Source organism: Elephantulus edwardii, unplaced genomic scaffold (genome assembly GCF_000299155.1).
Source record: "Elephantulus edwardii isolate Elephantulus edwardi_28Jun2011 unplaced genomic scaffold, EleEdw1.0 scaffold00366, whole genome shotgun sequence".
Taxonomy (NCBI): domain Eukaryota; kingdom Metazoa; phylum Chordata; class Mammalia; order Macroscelidea; family Macroscelididae; genus Elephantulus; species Elephantulus edwardii.
The window spans coordinates 753,082-773,484 of NW_006400116.1; the positions used below are offsets into that span (position 1 = coordinate 753,082).

The 20,403-nt window shown below is 40.1% G+C and overlaps 1 protein-coding gene across 2 annotated transcripts in view; it reads right to left on the bottom strand.

Moving 5' to 3' along the window:
• PCSK2 (proprotein convertase subtilisin/kexin type 2) overlaps positions 1–20,403 on the bottom strand; it is a 649,727-nt gene that overhangs the window by 296,217 nt on the left and 333,107 nt on the right. For both annotated transcript variants that reach the window (XM_006902082.1, XM_006902083.1), the window contains one exon: positions 12,642–12,679. In XM_006902082.1, the coding sequence (XP_006902144.1) occupies positions 12,642–12,679 (38 nt within the window). The remainder of the gene's footprint in view (positions 1–12,641; positions 12,680–20,403) is intronic.

Genomic DNA, 20,403 nt, shown 5'->3' on the forward strand with positions numbered 1-20,403 from the left:
TCTGTTTGTTGAAATATGTCAATTGGTATGCCTTCAACTCCTGGAGCCTTGTTTCTTGCCAATTCTTTCAGAGCAATTTGAACTTCCTCTTTCATCAGCATAGGCTCTTGCTTATATATCATTTCATGAAATTCTTCTGTGTCAGCCAATTCCTTCTGATACAGTGACTCTGTGTATTCCTTCCATCTTCTCTTGATACTGCCTGGATCATTTAATGTTCTGCCCAAAAGTATCCTTAAGTATTGCCACCCGTGGCTTTAATTTGTTTTTCAACTCCTTCAGCTTAAGAAATGCTGAGCGAGTTCGGCCCTTTTGATTTTCTGACTCAGCTCTCTGCACATTTCATTATAGTATCTTGCTTTGTTGTCCCAGGCTGCCTTTTGAAATTTTCTGTTTAGCTCTTTGATTTCTTGGTTTCTTCCTTTAGATTTGGCTTCTCGGTGCTCTAATGCAATATTCAGAGTCTCATCTGACATCTATCTTGGTCTTTTCTTCTTTTTCAGCCTTTGTAATGATCTTTTGCATTCTTCATGGACGATTTTCTTGATACCCTCCCAGAGCTCATTTGGTCTGTGCTCATTGGTGCTCAAGGCCTCAAACCTGTTCCTGAGGTGGTTTTGAAATTCAAGTGTGATAGACTTAAGATCAAGTTTTTGTTCCCGTCGACTTGATTTAATTTTCCTCAACTTCAGCTTGAACTTGCATATGAGTAGTTGGTGGTCTGTCCACAATCATCACCCAGCGTGGTTTTCACTGCTGATATTGAGCTTCTCCACAGAGTCTTTCCACAAATATAATCTATTTGATTCCTATGCATGCCATCAGGGGAGATTAATGTGTATAGCCTGCGTTTGTGTTTCTTATAAAAGGTATTTGCAATGAATAAATCATTGAATGTGCAGAATTCTATCATATTAACCAAAACAGTATGGTATTGGTACAATGACAGGCAGATAGACTGGTGGAACAGAATTGATAACCCAGAAATTTACTTAGCTATCTATGGCCATCTGATATTCTACCTATCAAATGAGAAATGACAACCTCTTCAACCAGTGGTGCTGGCAAAGCTGGATTGCTACCTGAAGAAAGCTGAAATAGGATCCACATCTCATACTATATCTAAAAATGGACTCATGGTGGATCAGAGACTGGGAGTAAGCCCAAACCCATAAAGCACATAAAAGACAAACTGGGATCAAACTTAGAAGACCTAGTCTGCAGTATAAAGAGACTGCCAAATACAGCCAGAAATGCACTATCTGGAGAAAATTAATTGATGAATTGGACCTTCTAAAGATTAAATCCCCGGGTACACCAAAAACTTTTCCCAACAGACTTAAAAGAAAACTTACCAACTGGGAAAGACATTTGACAGTACCATCTCAGACAAGAGTTTCATAATAAAAGTTTTCAGAATACTCCTGGGTTTCCACAAGAAAAAGACTGATAACCCAATTACAAAATGGGCAAAAAACATGGAAAGAATTTTCACAGAGGAAGATATTCAGATGGCCAACAGGCACATGAAGAAATGCTCAAAACCCTGGCAATAAGAGAGATGCAAGTGAAAACCACAATGAGATACCATCTCACTCCAGTAGCAATGGCAAAGTTTAACAAGACAGCAAGTAATAAATGTTGGAGAGGATTTGGAGAAGATTTGGAGAGATAGGAACTCTTATACATTGTTGGTGGGATTATAAATTGGTACAACCACTCAGGAAGGTATTTTGGCAAGTCATCAAAAAGCTGAACATTGAAATTTCACAGTAGAGACTCACCAGAGATTTCTTAAATATTGACCAGGTTCCATGGAACAAAAACTAGTCAACATCAGTTGGGAAAATCAGTTGACAAGCTTTCAATCTCTTTTAGCTATAGGTTTAGTCTATGCTCAAATAATTTCACTTCAGTACAATTTTATTTAATGTCCTTCCATTTTTATACTAGAGTATGCTCCTATAAAAATGAAAAAAAATTCTTTACTACATATACTGTGCCAAGATGAATGTCATTTAGAATCTTGCAAACTGTTTTTAAAAAAGTATATCACTAGCATAATGCTCTCCAATTTCTCCCAAGTTACATAGTATTTTTCAAATTCTTGCTCCTGAGTTCTGCACAGTGTTCCATGTATGTACCATGATTTCTCGATCCATTCAGATGTGGTTGAACATTTGGGCTGTTTCCATGTTCTTGTTATGGGGAATAATACTGCTCTTAAGCTTAAGGAGAATGGGAGTTCCAGAACTCTTGATTGTGCTCATGTGAAACCTATAATCAGACCAGGTAGCAGTCTGCAGAACAGAGCAAGGAGACCTGCTTGGTTCAAAATCAGGAAAAGAGTGCATTAGAGATGCAGCCAGCTTCCATATCATTTCAATCTATAGGCAGAAAAGATAATTCCGCGGGCTGGGCTTTATTTGCTTACTGAAAAAGAGGAGGACCTGAAGCGCTTGCTGCCAAAGGTCAAGGACTGTAGCTTTCAATATGGATTGAAGCTCACATCAAGAAAACAAATATGCTAGTGGTAACTAGGCCAATTGGCAGCACCGTGATAAATGGAGAAGAGATTGAGGTTGTTAACAGTTAACAGTTCTTTCAGCTCCACAAGCAACACTTTTGGTACCAGTAGTCAGGAAATCAAAATATTAATTATACTGGGAATATCTACTGTCAGTGACTGTCTATAGAGAAGCAACAATGTTATTCCAGAGATTAAGATGCACCTGATTCAGGCCATGGTCTTCACAATTACTTTCTATGCATCAGAGAGCTGAACAGTGAATAAGGATGAACAATGACAAAGGATAACAATGACTAAGAATTGATGCCTTTGAGTTGTGATGCTGAAGAAGGGTCTTAAACATACCATGGACCACCAAGAAAACAAGTAAGTCTGTCTCGGAGAGAGTGAAACCAAGTTTTCCCTTGGAGTTGATTTTAAAGCTTTTCTTTGGGCATGTGGCCAGGAAGAACTGGTCCTTAGAAAAGGACATCATGCTTGAAAGGGTGGCAGGACACCACAGAAGAGGAAGACCCTGGATGAGATGGACTAATACAGTGACTGTGGCAATGCAGGTACATGTGTAGGAGTCAGTGAGACTGGCTCAGGATAGGGCAGGCTTCAGAGCTGTCATACATAGAATTGCTATGAGTCACAGGTGACTTGATGGCACATAACAACATTGGTATACAAATCTCTGTTTATGTGTCAGTTCCAATTTCCTTGGGGTATATTCTTTGTCGTAGAGAGAGAGATCTGCTGGCCCAGTGGACAGAAGGCGATGCTACCAAGCCGAAGGTGGATGACTTTTAATCTGCGGCCCTCAGGCCGGTCTTTCATTGTTTTTGTTCAGACATTCGTCTAGGTTGTATAGCCCTGGTGCACAAGTTGCTGTACAGTGGTCACTTGTGGTTGCTGTGAAGCTGAACACTGTGACACTGATGTGTCAAATGTGTTAATGGCTGGTTACCCAATGCAGACAGAGAGTGGGGTGGAGTCCCGATTAAAACAAGCTTGGAAGGAGGAGTGGCATCCACTTCCATAATAGCTTGCCTCCGGAAACCCTATGAACCTGGAGAGAGGATGAGAGACACCTAAGCATTGAGGACTCTCCTTCATAGGGTCGCTATGAGTCGCCAGGACTCGACGGCCCTTAACAACAACAACAACAACAACAACAACAACAACAAGAACAATATATTCTTCGTAGTGGAATAGTGGGTTGATACGGAATTTCTATGGTCAACTTTTTGAGGAAATATCAAACTATCTTATAGAGTGGTTGCATCACTTTACAATCTCCATCAACAGTGTTTGAGAGTTCCCACTTTTCCACATCATACCTAGCATTTATTACTTGCTGCTTTACCAAACTTTGCCACTAATATTAGGGTGAGATGTGGTTTTGATTCGAATTTCTCTTATTGCCAGTGGTTTAAGCAGTCTCATAAGGGCAAATAATGTATAAGACCATTGTGAAAATAGAAAGATAACTAGTAAACTATGTACAAAAGAGCACACTTAGACTATCATTTGGACTAACAGACATGGCAATTGAAACTGAGATTTTAGAAATGGAAACACAGAGAAAGAGGAATAGCTGTAAGGAGACACTAGTGATTGGAACTTGGAATGTGAGAAGCAAAATGTAGGAAAATTGGACATTGTTAAGAAAGAAATGGAATGCATAAATATTGACATACTAGGTATTGGCAAAATGAGATGGCTTGGCATGGGACATTTTGAATCAGATGATCATATTACTTACTGTGCCAGGGATGAAAAGCTGGGGGAAAAATGGGGTTGGTTTCATAATTAAAAAAGTCATTTCTAGATCTATTCTGAAATACAATGTGGTGAGTGACAGGATAATATCCATATCCATTCAAGGAAGCCCAGTGAATACCACTATCATTCAAATATATGCACCAACAACTAGAGCCAAAGAGGAGGAAATAGAAGATTTCTACCAACTTTTGCAGTCAGAAGTTGATCAAACACGCAATCAAGATGCATTGATATTAATGGGCGACTGGAACGCAAAAGTTCGGAACAGGTAAGACGTATCAATAGCTGGAAAACATGGGCTTGGTGAGAGAAACAAGGCTGGAGATAGAATGATAAGAGTTCTGCACATTCAATGATTTATTCATCACAAATACCTTTTATAAGAAACATAAACACAGGCTATACACATGGATCTCACATGATGGTATGCATAGGAATCAAATTGATTACATTTGTGGAAAGACTGGGTGGAAAAGCTCAATATCGGCAGTGAAAACTAGGCCTTGTGCTGATTGTGGGACAGACCATCAATTACTCATATGCAAGTTCAAGCTGAAGTTGAGGAAAATTAAATCAAGTCCACGGGAATCAAGATTCGGCCTTAAGTCAGTTCCACTTGAATTTCAAAACCATCTCAGGAACAGGTTTGAGGCCTTGAGCACCAATGAGCATAAACCAAATGAGCTCTGGGAAGATATCAAGAAAATTGTCCATGAAGAATGCAAAAGATCATTACAAAGGCAGAAAAAGAAGAAAAGACCAAGATGGATGTCAGATAAGACTCTGAGTATTGCATTAGAGTGCCGAGAAGTCAAAGCTAAAGAAAGAAATCAAGAAATCAAAGAGCTGAACAGAAAATTTCAAAAGGCAGCCCGGGATGACAAAGCAAGATACTATAATGAAATGTGCAGAGAGCTGGAATAAGAAAATCAAATGGGCCAAACTTGCTCAGCGTTTCTTAAGCTGAAGGAGTTGAAAAACAAATTCAAGCCATGGGTGGCAATGCTTAAGGATACTTTGGGTAGAATGTTAAATGATCCAGGAAGTATCAAAAGAAGATAGAAGGAGTACACAGTCACTGTATCAGAAGGAATTGGCTGACACAGAGGAATTTAATGAAATAATATATGAACAATAGCCTATGCTATGAAGGAGGAAGTTCAAGGTGCTCTTAAAGAATTGGCAAAAAACAAAGCTCCAGGACTTGACAGCATACCAATTGATTTCTTTCAACAAATAGGTGCTGCCCTGGATGTGCTCACTAAGTTGTGCCAAGAAATCTGGAGGGCAGCCAGCTGGCCAACTGACTGGAAAAGATCTATATTTGTTCCCATTCCAAAGAAAGGTGACCTAACAGAGTGCGGAAATTATCGAACAATATCATTAATATCACATGCAAGCAGGATTCTACTGAAAATTATCCAAAAACGTTTGGAACAATATGTCAACAGAGAACTGCCAGATGTGTAGGCTGAATTTAGAAGAGGTCATGGTACTATGGTTATTATAGCTAATGTTAGATGGATCTTGGCAGAAAGCAGAGAATACCAGAAGAATGTCTATCTGTGCTTCATCGACTATGTAAAGGCTTTTGACTGTGTGGATCACAACAAGCTATGGCTGACTCTGAGAAGAATGGGAATCCCAGAACATTTGATCGTCCTAATGTGAAACGTATACTCGGACCAAGAGGCCATAGCAAGGAGACACTACATGGTTCAAAATAAAGAAGGGGGTCTGTCAGGGTTATATTTTGTCTCCATACCTTTTCAATCTGTATGCAGAACCGATCATCTGAGCCGCTGGGCTGTATGAGGAGAAATGTGAAATCAGGATTGGTGGAAGAATCATCAACAACCTTTGTTATGCAGATGACACAACCCTGCTTGCTGAAACTGAGGAGTACCTGAAGCGCTTGTTGCAGAGGGTCAAGGACTGCAGCCTTCAATATGGATTGAAGCTCAACATCAAGAAAACAAATATTCTCACCACTATGCCAACTGGCAGCCTCAGTATGGATTGTGACGAGATTGAGATAGTTAACAGTTTTAGTTTGCTTGGCTCCACAGTCAACACTCTTGGTAACAGCAGCCAGGAAATCAGGAGATGAATTGTTTTGAGAAAGTCAGCTGTGAGGGACCTCTCAAGAGTATCGAAGAACAACGACGTCAGGCTGGAGACTATGGTGCACCTGATCCAGGCTACAGTCTTCGTAATTATGTGCTATGCATTGGAGAGTTGGACAGTGAATAGGGATGATAGGGAATTGATGCCTTTGAGCTGTGGTTCTGGAGAAGAGTGTTGATTATACCATGGATTGCTAGGAGAATAAACAGGTTTGTCCTGGAGAGAGTGAAGCCAGAATGCTCCTTGGAGTCAAGGATTCTGAAGCTTCGTCTGACATATTTTGGGCATGTTGCAAGGAGGGACTAGTCCTTAGAGAGGGACATCATGTTTGGGAGAGTGAAGGGGCGGCGCAGGAGAGGAAGACCCTCGATGAGATGGATCGATTCTGGGATTGGAGTGGTGGGAATAAGTGTGTTTGAGACGGTAAGGTTGGCACAGGATAGAACGGCATTTAGGGCTCTTGCACAAAGGGTTGCTATGAGTCCAAAGCAACTCGATGGCACATAACGACAACAACAACTACAACTAATAAAACATGTATGAGAACTGAAGTGGGGGGAGGGCTGAGGACGGGTAGGAGTGAAGCCTCAAGGTTGCCCAGTTGGGTGGGTGGAAGCAAGGGGGAAAGGAAAAGAGAAGGATCTGAGTAAAATGACAATATAATGATGGCCACAGTCCAAAGGTGATTAATTTTGTAAAACATAATACATGAGAGTAGTTGTATGAAACACAATGTGACTGAAGAACAGTGTGAAACATAATGTGCACACACTTTGTAAGCATACCAATAATAAAATAAATGTATCTCCAATATTCTTCTTGGCCTTGAGAGGAATGATGTTATGGTTAACATTAAGCAGTTAAAACAAGAAAGCCATTTCTTCCTTTCAGTAAGACACAAAGGTGATTTTATCTTCCATCTCACATGCAATATTAATGTGCTTATTTAAATATTAATACGTCTTGGAGCCTGGAGCAATCAATACTTGTCAGCCTCTGAGCTCATGGCTGAGGACTGTTCCTCTCTACACTGTGGCTGCCACATGCTACCTGAAACTCTGTGTGCAGACAACTTAGCTCAAAGGCCTTCCTCAGGTGCAGTTCTGGCAGTGCTTCAGAGCATCCTAGAGGCCCTTGTTCACAGACCACCTGTCAGCAGGCTGTTGAAAGAGTGGAAAAGAACTGGTTCATAGGGTGGTTCTTTTCATTTTACGAGAACTTCTCGGGCTGGGATGGTAAATCCAGAGCATAAGTAATGTGCTATATCTTGAGACCCACCAAAGGGCCTAAGCTGTTTTCTCCTACATTCAAATTTAATTAGATTTCTATACATCTTCAGGGTTCTAGAAAATAAAGAAATACTATTCAATTATTTGCATGTAGATTATCCATACTAAGAATCGTAGTATCTTCAGTAGCCAATGAGCCCTGACTGCCTCCCGTGGGATTCCTATTCCTTTCATCGGTGAAGTACACTATAGCAATGGAATGTTACCCTCATCTTCTGGGGAAATCTGAAAGCTAAGGGCTAATGGGTTCTGCATGTTCAATCAATGCAGGCTCTTCATTAATCAATATAAGATTTAGGTCCTGGTTTTATCTACAATAGTATTGATCTTGTTTAGCATGGTACAATGTGTTAAGAGGAGTCTATGGTTAGCACACAAAGCTGATATCCAAAACATTGATAGTTTGAGGATGCCCAGAGTCACTTTGAAAGAAAACCCTTTTTATTTACTTGCTGAAAATCAGCCATTGAAAACCCTATGGAACACAGTTGTAGGTAAAAACACATAGGGTTTAAATGAACCAGTATCAACTCAACGGCAACTGATGAAAATAGCGTTAAGAGTAACACAAAACACAAAGGTCACAGTTTCAGGCAAAGAGCTTACAAGCCAAGTGAATATCAATGTTGAATTAAAAAATTAGTGTGTGAAATGCTTATGTGGAAAACTAGGTTAATGATCAGGTTCCTGGAGTGTTTAAAAAGAAATGATGATAAGCCTACCCCAAAATGGCCATAATATTTCCTCAGTGAATAATAAGTATTGGAATAGCTCATGAGCTTGGGAGTCACCTGGGAGAAGGTGATATAGGAGCTTTCTCCCTGGGGAACTCTGGAGACTGTGTGGACAAATCCTGTCTCAGAGTTCTCCACCTCCTCCCGTCAATCACTGCTCACTCCCTAGGAGCAAGGTGAGAAGTACAGTTGTAGGGAATGTTGTTGTTATGTGCCATCGAGTTGCCTGAAACTCCTAGCTACCCTACATACATTAGCTCTGAATCCTGCCCTGTCTTGAACCCATCTCTGACATTCATAATCTCATTTCTCCAGTCATCTCTTTCTTTATCTTCTTCTCCTTCACTGTACCTTCACTTTTCTAAGCATGATGTCCCTCTCCAAGGGCTGATTCCCTCCTGGCCATGTGCCCAAAGTATGCAAAATGGAGCTTCAAAATTCTTATTTCAAGGGAGCAGCTTGTTTTCACCCTCTCCAGAACATAGCTCTTTGTTCTTCTGGCAGTTCGTAGTATGTTCAACACTATTCTCCAGCACCGCAACTCAAAGGCATTGAACCTTCTTCTATCATCCTTAGTCATTGTCCAGCACTCAGAGGCATAACAAGTAATTGCGAAGACAATGGCCTGGATCAGGCACATCTTAGTCTCCAGGCTGACATTGTTGCTCTTCAGTACTCTAGAGAAGTCCCTGACAGCAGACTTCCTGGACCGTTTGCCCTAACTCCCATAGAAGCAGAATAGGATCATGCAAACAGAGAGTGCTTTCAGGCAGTGCTGTAGGGGTATCATGATTACAAATCCCAAGAACCAAAGACATGTAGGCAGAGTAGGTGATGAGAGTGGAAACAGAGTCAAATTGAAGTGGGACTCCTGCTTTTCTAACTCGTGTCAGTACAATTTTAAATTGAAATATTCAAACTCTTTGGGCTTAATTGTCTTATTTGTGAAATGGACAAAATTAATATCTTATAATTCAAGTTTGTTGTTAAGAATCATTGCCATAACAGATATATGAGTTGGCATGTAAATAGATGGTAAATAAACATCCATTTCTTTCTTAGTAGGGTTGAGACTGCAACCCTACACAGCTAGCTACAGGCCATCTTGATAAAGAAGAACCAGGGGTGCCTGCAGAATAATGTGTATGCAGTATCCTTACTTGGAGCTCAGAGCACTAAAAATAGAAAAGGGAGTCAATCATCTGATTTAGTGTAAGATGGTATGGTTGAGGAAGAGAAGCTGACAGCTAGACAGCTGAGAACAAGACAGCTGAGAAAAGGCGCTTTCACAATAGCATCTAAGCAAAACAAAGAAAACAAAGGGAAAGAGAAGACACACTGGTGATGGTCACTGAAGCAATGAAGAGGGGTTCACAATGACAACAGAATTTTCAACCTGTATCATCTTCTCTACCACAAATCCTCTCACCAAAAAGATATTTATATAGAAAGACCAGTCTCAAGTTGACTGATGAGAGTGTAAAGTAGAAACTAGCTTCTTCAAATGAGGCTTTCTTCAGGCCCAAGGAAATGGCATCTCATAACTTCAAAACTTTCAAAACAGAGAGGGGTATCAGAGCCATGGAGAGATGGCTATAAGCGAGGCCACCCACAGGTGGGAGGGGGAGCCTTGGGAGGGGACAAATCTACAACAATGAATGAATGGAAATCCAAAGCCTCTGTAAATTTTCACTGAAATGAATAACCAAAAAAAAAAAAACAAAACCAAGAGCCCAATTTCAATGAAAAATTTATTTATGTACAGATAGATATTCCAAAAAGCTGTCAAAATATGAATTTGTTATGACTAGTTTTGAACCTGTTTTAGATGTTCTTAAATTTTTCAAATGTCTCAAGTTTTTTATAGAGTATGTGGTAATTTTTATCAAAAAGAGTATTTTTTTAAAAAGAACACTCACAAAGCTCATGGAGGTAGATTCTGAAAGTTGCACATTAGAGAGAAATTGACACTTCACAGTGTGATAATTCACTTGGATTGATCCAATCCATGCTGAGATTAGTGTTGTGGTTAGGGTTGTTGGTAAGTGACCCATGCGTCCACTGCTGTTGGGTACAACAGAGATGCCCAGACCAGAAGGGGCAGAAGAAGGAAAAGACATGAAGGCCAGCCCTACTTAAGAGGCCTTCATTAAGCCTAGAGACTTGGCATTGTGTGCATAGGGTACTCACTACCTTTAGCTTTATGGTCCGGTGGGCAGTCATCTCATCTGAAGTGTAAGTGAGAAAATGGATCAGCTCTTGTGTTCCAGAGCTAGCTGAGTCCCTCTGGCTGTTCTGAACAAAGATGAATAGTTTCTGGTGTGTGCAATCATTAAATGCTTGGTTACTAACAGATTGGCCTTTCTGCAACAGGAAGACATAGCAAACTAGTGAAGATTGGCTGGTGCTATTGTGTTGATTCTGACTGAATTTGACCTTCCATTTGGCTTCTGAGGCTGTAAACCTTTATAAAAGGAGATGATCCATCCTTCTCCCACAGAGAAGCTGGTGGTTTAGGACTGTTGATCTTTTGGTTTGCATCTGAATTCTTTAACCATTAAGGCAACAGAGCTCCCGAAGATTGTAGCCTAAAAAAAAACAAAAACCCTAGGATAGTTCTACTTTGTCAACATGAGACAGATATTGTTGAACTTATAGGCACAGAACATTGAAGATGGAAGGAACACAAGCTCAGCCAAAGCCCAGGCAGGGAAGCACCTTGGAGTCCAGGACAAGCAGTAGACAAGGTCTAGACTGCAGGGAGCCACACTCCGGGGAAAATCTTGCCACCTCTTTTATCCCAGTTACTTCTTGCACTAGAGAACTTGGAGAAAAATGGAATGCATACATTTCTTAATATCATCTTTGGAAATATCAACAGGGTCTGCCAGTTCTGGGGAAGCAGAGGAGGTGCAGAAGAGAAGTCCAGTCAGGAGCTAGTTCTGCACGGAGCGGCTTCTTCCAGTTCTGAGCTGTGATCTTTGTTATTATATGCTGTCAAGTTAGAACTCACTCAAAAGTGACCCTTAAAGTGGGTTTTCAGAAGCAGTAAATTGCATAGGAGGAGATTTCCCATGCAGTTCCTTACCCATTAAACCAAACTAAGCAGCCACAAGGATGGTTCTGAAGTTTGCAGCAGGTGAGGAAGCATGAGGAGACTAGGAGAGAATTGTTCCTTAGATGCCACAAATAACACCCCTGAGGTGGAATTGACAATCTACAATCGCATTGTACTGTCTACAAGGTAGGTTATCATCTCAGGTTTGGTTTAATTTCTAGTATTTTTCCTGGGCCCATAATTGCTGAACTGTCAGTTTGGTATTTAAATTTTTTAGTTATATTTTTCCTTCTAAAATGAACAAATAAGCTCATCTTGATGTATATTCTTCTAGATTTATTAAACTTACGTAGAACATAAACACACAGATCCTCAGTATTCACTACTAATATACTTGACAGTTTCCAATACATTTGCTACCAATACACTTGGCAACTCCCCGCACAGTAACTGCTACCACGTCGGTTCTATCTCACAGTGACTGTCAGGTTTCTGAGGATGTGAATATTAACTGGAGGAGATTTTTCATCTTTATCTTGTAGAGTCATGGATAGATCCAAACCGTTGGAGATGTGTAGCCTCTGGTTCACTGTTCGTGCTATGAACAACGTCACCCAACTCACTAAATAAATGGAAACTTCTAATTGCTTTGTGGGCATACACTTTATGAAATAAATTACCAAGAATGTTATCTCTCATACTTCTCTTTGTTAATCTCCGGCCTCCCATTTAAATATGCTCTTTTCTAAATCTACAACTACTAAAATTTCATTTAGATCCAGAAGTGACAGGAGAAGTATAGCTTAGTTATAGGTGGGATAAATTTAAGCAAGCTCACCAATGCTTGAATATTTGAGTTAAAGTAAATAAATCTCCTATTTTTCACATGCACATGGGTGTCATCAGAAAACCAATGGGACTTACTGGTCAAAACCCGAAGTGTGTGGTTCTAGTCTAGGAGGAATTCTTTGCCAGTATTTCTTGTTTGTCAAAGATAGTAATGTGTGCTCTGCTCTGGGGGAAAGTGAGTGTGTCGGTGTAGATGCCTATGGCTGTGGAGTTTTCATAATGAGAGGTGTTTGAACACTTAACCCACAAACATTTCCCAAGAAAGGTGAGTGTCAGCTTGTACTTACATAGTTGGAGGCCAGGTCTGGATGGAGGTAATCAATCCCTGTGAAAAGACAAGGACAACACAGGGATCAAGGTCAATACCTGTCAATGGTGTCCTCAGAAAGCTGCTAAAGAGAGCTCCATCCTTACTGAGCTGGGCTGGGAGATTTGTGAGTGAAATGAAAGCTGGCAGCATACCCCCCAAGGCCTCTCAGCCTTGATCTGTATTGAGACATACCAAAGATATGGTATGGAGGAAAATCTATTAAAGCTTGGAGCCCAAGGATACAACTTCTAACATCAGCCTAAAGGGGCTTGGTGACCTCAGGATAGATGGTCCATTGGAGCAGTAATGTAGAAGAGATTTGTAGGAATCTTGACCTTTTAAAGCATCAACTGCCAGTTTTTCTAAAAGGAAACTGGCCCAGGGGAAGAAAAGTTATTATTATTTAACAGCATGCAGACAGCAGTGTATTAGGAGAGCATTCTCTGGTGTGAAAATAAGACAAGGAACATGACTCAGAGAGAAAAGTCATTAGGCAGAGGTCAGCTAAGTCCCAGGGCAATGCTCCGTGTTAGGAGCTGGAAATTCCGTTTTATTAGAATGTGGCATTTCAGAAAGTCTGAGCCTCACATATCTCACTGGAGTCCGAGCTTTCTTCAGAATGGACATATACTTCGTGGGGCAGAAGTCATCCCAAGAATGGCATTTGTTCTGGGAGCACTGCTGAGCTCCACACGAATCTCGGGGCTCAGGACTCACTGTGGGACTTCAAGGAGAAATTGAAAAGCTCCCATCCAGGTCTGAAAAGTCCACATGTTCTCTGCAGCTGCCAGCCCTAAAGAGCCAGGCCAGGCACCTAGCAGAATCTAGAATAATGGCTAAGAGTATTGGTTTGGAATCAAAGATGCAAGTTCTAATCTCAAGATGCAAGTTCTAATCTCAACCTCTATGCTTGAGCAAGCTTCATATCCTCCCTGTACTCATTTCCTCCTACAATATAAAAATTAAAGAAATCACATAGGGGAAAAGATTTTGTAAATTATTACCTAACTTGAGAAGGACTGGAAAGCATTATACTGAGTGAAATGACTCAGTCCCACCAGGACAAACACTGTAAAAAACCATTATTGTAGAATGAATACGAAGATCCAAGGGGTAGGGGGTGGGAGCAAAGGGGTGAGGGTGTGTGTGTGTGCGTGTGTGTGTGTGTGATTGATCATGGGTTTGTACAATTTGATGGGTGGGCAGGTTGAGGGAAATGGGAAGGATCTGGTGTGAAAAATAATATACTAGCATTTTGTAAATAAACCAGTATAAAAATACAATGTAAAATAGACTATATGAGTGACTGTATGAAACACACTGTAAATGAAAGATTGTATAGAACAATGTGTATGACTGAAACATACTATAAAACTATATGAAAATCAGTAAAAAATATTTTAAAAAAAACCAAAGAAATCAGTAAGTGTGGTATGTGTAGTCATACAACTAGTGCAGAATGACCATTTAGTTAACTGTTTTGGAAGATAATACTTAAAAATTACTAGTATCATTAACTCTTTGGCATAGTTGATATCTTAACCATATGCATCCTAAGGTCTAGACCACATGCAATGAGATGCCTTGCAAAAAAAGAACTTGATTCTGGGACAAACATTTCTTTAAAAAGAATTTTGTTTTTCCCCCCCCGCCCCCCCGTCTATACAAGTAATTTCTGGACTAGAAGTCACTGTCTTTGAGCACAAATTCTGTTTTGCTGCTGCTGTTTTATGGAAAACACTAGAGATCATTGACAACTCTTGTTTACTGTCATTGTCTCAGAACCAACTCATAGCTGACTCTTCTGTGGGTTTTCAGATACTGTAAGTCATGCATGAGAAGATTGTCCATCCTTATCCTATGAACCTACTGGTGCATTTGAACCTGTAGAGAAATGCAACCTCTTGGTTAGTGACACAACATGCTGTGGACAATGCCACCAGAGCTCCTTTCAGCTAGGGGCAATGTAATATGTACCATGCAGCAATCATGACATTCCATACTTCCACTCCTCTCCCAACGATAGAAGGAAAGATCACAACATAGAATGATCAGTATTTCTTTTTCTGGACCCTAATTCGGAAGTGACTAATTTAGTCTATGCATGACTTTGGCCAAGTAAAACAATCCCTCTGACCTGTTTCTTTATCTTTGAAAAGGGAAGATTACTTCCTCAAAGTAAATGCAGATGTCAAGATTAGAGACAATTCATTAAAGTGTTTTGTCCCAAAGAAATACTTCATACACTACAGTGTTGTTGGCTGATGAGTAAAGTAGAGTTGGAAGTTACCCATAGCCAACACTTTGGCAGGCAACCCTCAGAGGCAGTTAATTGCAGGGAAGGAGATTGCCCATTCCACCAGCTGCTTCAAAGTGTGTGCCTCTGGGATTGGAGGGCAGCTTCTTGCCAGTAAGTCATCAGAGTTCCATGGTGAACTGTGAGAGAGTTTTAATCATTATCAATACCATCACTTGTCACGTCACTATTGTTACTGTTATTAGGTGTCATCAAGACAACTACAACTCATAAAGACCTCATAAACAACAGATCCGAACTTGATGTTATCCTACACAATCCTCATAAACTCTTATATGCTCAAATCTTTTGTTAAAGTCATTGTGTCAATCCATGTTGTCGGGAGTCATAATCACTTCCTCAGACTCTCTGCCTTTCCCAGCATAATGTTCTTTTCCTTGAACTAGAGCAAATTATCCAAGAGGCTGGGCTCTATGAGGAGATGCGTGGCGTTAGGATTGGTGGAATATCTATCAACAATCTGCGTTATGCTGATAACACAACCTTGCTCGCTGAAACTGAGGAGGACCTCATGCACTTACTGCAGAGGGTCAAGGACTGCAGCCTTCAGTATGGACTGAGGCTCAATGTCAAGAAGACAAAGATTCTCACCACTGGACCAACTGGTAGCATCAGGATGGATGGTGAAGAGATTGAGATTGTTCACAGCTTCAGTTTGCTCGGCTCCACAGTCAACACTCTTGGCACCAGCAGCCAGGAAATAAAAAAATGTATTGCGATGGGAAAGTCTGCTGTTAGGGACCTCTCTAAAGTATTCAAGAGCAATGGTGTCTCTCTGGAGACTAAGGTGCGCCTGATACAGGCCATGGTCTTTGCAATAACTTGTTATGCATCAGAGAGCTGGACAATGACTAGGGAGGACAGAAGGAGAATTGACACCTTTGAGCTGTGGTGCTGGAGAAGAGTACTGAATGTACCATGGACTGCCAAGAAAACAAACAGATTCATCCTAGAGAGGGTTAAACCAGGCTACTCCTTGGAGGCAAAAATTCTGTGACTTCGTCTGACATACTTTGGACATGTTGCAAGGAGAGACAGGTCTTTGGAGAGGGACGTCATGCTGGGTAGAGTAGAGGGACAGTGCAGGAGGAGAAGACCCTCTCTGAGGTGGATTGATTCAGTGACTGGGGTAATCGGAATGGGTGTGTCAGAGGCAATGCGATTGGCACAGGATAGAGCAAGGTTTAGCGCTGTTGTACATAGGGTCGCTATGAGTGTCAAATGACTCAACGGCACATAACAACAACAATAACAACAGTGCCTTCTGACAGCAGGCCCAAAGTATGTGAAACCAAGTTTCACCATCTTTGTCTCTAAGGAGCATCATGGTTGCATGTTCTCCAACACAGACTTGTTTGTTCTTTTGGTAGTCCATGGGACATTCAGTAGTCTTCTCTGACAACGCAACTAAAAGGCATTGATTCTTCTGTCACCCATATTCAATAGTCAGCATTCAGATGTACAGGGAATAATTGAAAAGACCATGGTTTGGATGGGGTACACCTTAGTTATTAAACTGATATCATTATTCTTCAGTACTTTGAAGAGGTACTTGGCAGCAGATTTTTCCCAATGCAACGTATCATTTGGTTTCTTGATGGCTGTTACTGTGGTTGTTGATTGTATATCCAGGTAAAACTAAGTCACTGGTAACTTTAATTTTTTTTCCATTTGTCATGATTTGCTATTGGTCCATTAGTGAGGATTATTGTCTTCCTAAGGTGGAAATATAATATTCCTTTTTCTTCTGCAGCATATTTTTAAAGTCCTCTTCACTTTTGATGAGCAAGATTGTATCATTTGCATAAAGTTTTCGATAAGTCTTCCTCCAACCCTGATGCCACATTCTTCTTCATTTAGCACAACTTCTTGAATGATTCAGTCAGCATACAGACTGAATTGGTATGGAAAAAGAATATATTCCTGACATACACCTTTTCTGATTTTAAACCATGCAGTGTTCTTCTCTTCTGCTCTGTTCAACGACTGCTTCTTGGCCTATATATCCATTTCATGAGAACATTTAAATGTTCTGGTTTCCCCTTTTATCTCAGTGTTAGCTATTATTTGTTATGATTTACACAACAAAATTCCTTTGTGTAGTCAATAAATCACAGATTAACATCTTTCTGGTCTGCTTTAAACTAAATACATTTGACATCAGCAATGACATCACTCATTCCATAATTTCTTCTAAATCCAGCTTAAATTTCTGGCAGTTACCTTCCAATGTATTCTTCCAGCTGTTTTAAAATAAGTTTCAGCAAGATTTTATTTTCATGTGATATTAATGATTTTTTAAAAGTAATTTCCTCGTTCTGTTGGACCATCTTTTTTGAGAATGGGAACAAATACAAGTCATTTCCAGTCAGCTGGCCAGGAAGTTGTCTTCCAAATTTCCTGGCATAAATTGTTGAGCACATTCCGTGCTGCATCTGTCTGTGGAAACATATAATTTGGCATTCCATCAATTCTTGAGACCTTTTAAAAAATTTTTTTTAGATTTTAATGACAGTTTATAAAAAACTTGGATTTCCATTCATTCATTGTAGTACGTTGTCCTTCCTGCCCCTTCTCCTCCTCAGTTCACTTTTGTCTTTGAAAAAAAAGTTCTTTCATTGTTATACAGTCCTCCCTCCACCACACCAGATCACTTTACTATACAACTCTTATTTTGGACTCTAGTCATGCCAATAATACCTAATCATATATTCCTTTTATACAGTTCTCTCCCTCATCTGTTTCACTGCCATATACATTATTTATCCCCTCTTTTCTTAGTTTTCCCCAACCCCCATATCAGTCCTGTTCTATAACAGTGGCATTATGTAGTATTTGTCTTTTTATGACTGAGATATTTCACTCAGCATAATGTCTTCTATGGTTACACATTTTGTATAATATTTCATGAGTTCTTTGTTTTTCAATGCTGTATACTATTCCATTCTGTGAATATACTACAGCCTCTTTATCTACTCCTTTGTTGATGTACATTTGGGTTGTTTCCAACTCTTTGCTATTGTGAACAAAGTAGCAATAAATATGGGTGTGCATATATCTGATTGGGTGGAAGTTCTGGTTTCTTTAGGGTATATTCCCAGTAGTGGAATTTCTAGGTCAAATGGTATTTCTATTTCCAACTTTTTGAGAAGGCACCGTCCTGCCTTCCATAGTGGTTGCACCATTTTACACTCCCACCAACAGTGATTAAGGGTTCCAGTTTCTCCATAACCTCACCAACATTTGTTATTTGCTGCTCTGTTAAATTTTCCTATTCTTACTAGGGTGAGATGATATGTCATAGTTGTTTTTATTTGCATTTTTCTAAGAGCTAGGGACTTTTGAACATTTCTTCATGTGTTTGTTTGCCATCTGGATGTCTTCTTTGGTGAAATGTCTGTTCCTATCCTGTGCCCATTTTTCAGTTGGGTTGTTTACCTTGTTGTGGTACTCGAATATTCTATAAATTCTAGATATAAGTCCCTTATCAGACATGTCATTGTTGTTGTTATGTGCTATCAAGTCACTTGTGACTCATATATGTACAAGAGCCTTAAACCCTGCTCTATCCTGGGCAAACCTCACTGTCTCTGACATATCTACTTCCATTACACCAGTCACTGAATCAATCCATCTCATTGAGGGTCTTCTACTCTTGCGCTGTCCCTCCACCCTCCTAAACCCTCTCCAAGGATTGGTCCTTCCTTGAAACATACCCAAAGTATGTCAGACGAAACTTCAGAATCCTTACCTCCAAGGAGCAGGTCAATTTCACCCTGTCCACGACAAATCTGTTTGTTTTCTTCGCAGTCTGTGGTATGTTCAACAATCTTCTCCAGCACCACAGCTCAAAGACATCAATTGTTCTTCTATAATTCCTAGTCCAGCTCTCTGATGCAATTGCAAAGACTATGGTCTGGATCAGGCAAACCTTAGTCTCCAGCCTGATGTCATTGTTCTTCAGTACTCTGGAGGTCCCTGACAGCTGATTTTCCCAATGCAGTTTGTCTCTTGATTTCCTGGCTGCTGCAATAAAGAGTGATGATTGTAGAGCCAAACAAACTGAAGCTGTCAACAATCTCAATCTCTTCACCATCTATCATGATGCTACCAATCAGCCCAGTGGTGAGCATCTTTGTTTTATTGATATTGAGCTTCAATTCATATTGAAGGCTGTAGTCTATGACCAGCTGCAGCAAGCACTTCAGGTCCTCCTCAGTTTCAGCAAGCAGGGTTGTGTCATCTGCATAACAGAGGTTGGTGAATTTTCCTCCAATTCTGATGCCACATTACCAAATATTTTTTCCACAGTCTTTGGATTCCCTTTTTACCCTGTTGGAAAAGTTTTTCAATGTGTATTAAAAAATTGACTCTTAGAAGGTCTCATTCATCTAGTTTATCCTTTCCTGGTTGTAAATTTTTCAGAATGCTCGGAAGACTGTTAAAGTTGTGGATTAGTGCTCCTAGGGTTTCTATTTTATAGTTCTTGGTTATAGTCGTAGGTCCTTGGTTGACTTTGAGTTGGTTTTTGTATATGGTGTGAGGTGTGGGTCTTGTTTGAGTTTTCTGAAGATAGTTTTCTAGTTTTGCCAACACTTTGTTAAGAAGGCTGTCATTTCCCCATTTAACTGATTTCATCTCCTTGTCAAAAATCAGTTCATCATAGGTAGATGGGCTGATTTCTTGTTTCTCAATTCTAGTCCATTGATCTATGTGTCTGTCATTGTACCAGTACCTCGCTGTCTTGACCAGCATGGCAGTGTAGCAGAATTTGGAATCAGGGAGTGAGATGTCTCCTACCTTGGTTCTCTTTTTAAAGAGTGCTTTGATTTTTTTTTGGGGGGGGGTCACTTTTCATTCTAAATGAAATTGGAGATTGTCTTTTCCATCTCATTGAAGAATGGAATTAGTGTTTGTTGTGGGATTGCATTGAATGTGTAGATTGTCTTTGGTAGTATTGTCATTTTCACAATATTGAATCTTCCTATCCCTGAGCAAGGTAGGTATAATCTTCCATTTTTTCCAGGTCTCTTTTTGTTTCTTGTAGTAATGTTTTGTAATTGTCTTTGAATAGGTCTTTTGTGTTTCCACTTAGATTTACTCCCAAGTATTTAAAATTTTGATTAGCTATTATGATGAATATTTTTCCTAGCTCTAGTTGTATTCTCTTTGCCACTGTAGAGAAATCCAATTGATTTTTGTATGTTGATCTTGTATCCTGCGACTTTGCTGAATTGCTCAACTATGTCCAGTAGCTTTTTTGCTGAATCTTTAGGATTTTCTATATGTGGCGCCAGCAGCCAGGAAATAAAAAAACGTATTGTGATGGGAAAGTCTGTGGTTAGGGACCTCTCTAAAGTACTCAAGAGCAACGGTGTCTCTCTGGAGACTAAGGTGCACCTGATACAGGCCATGGTCTTTG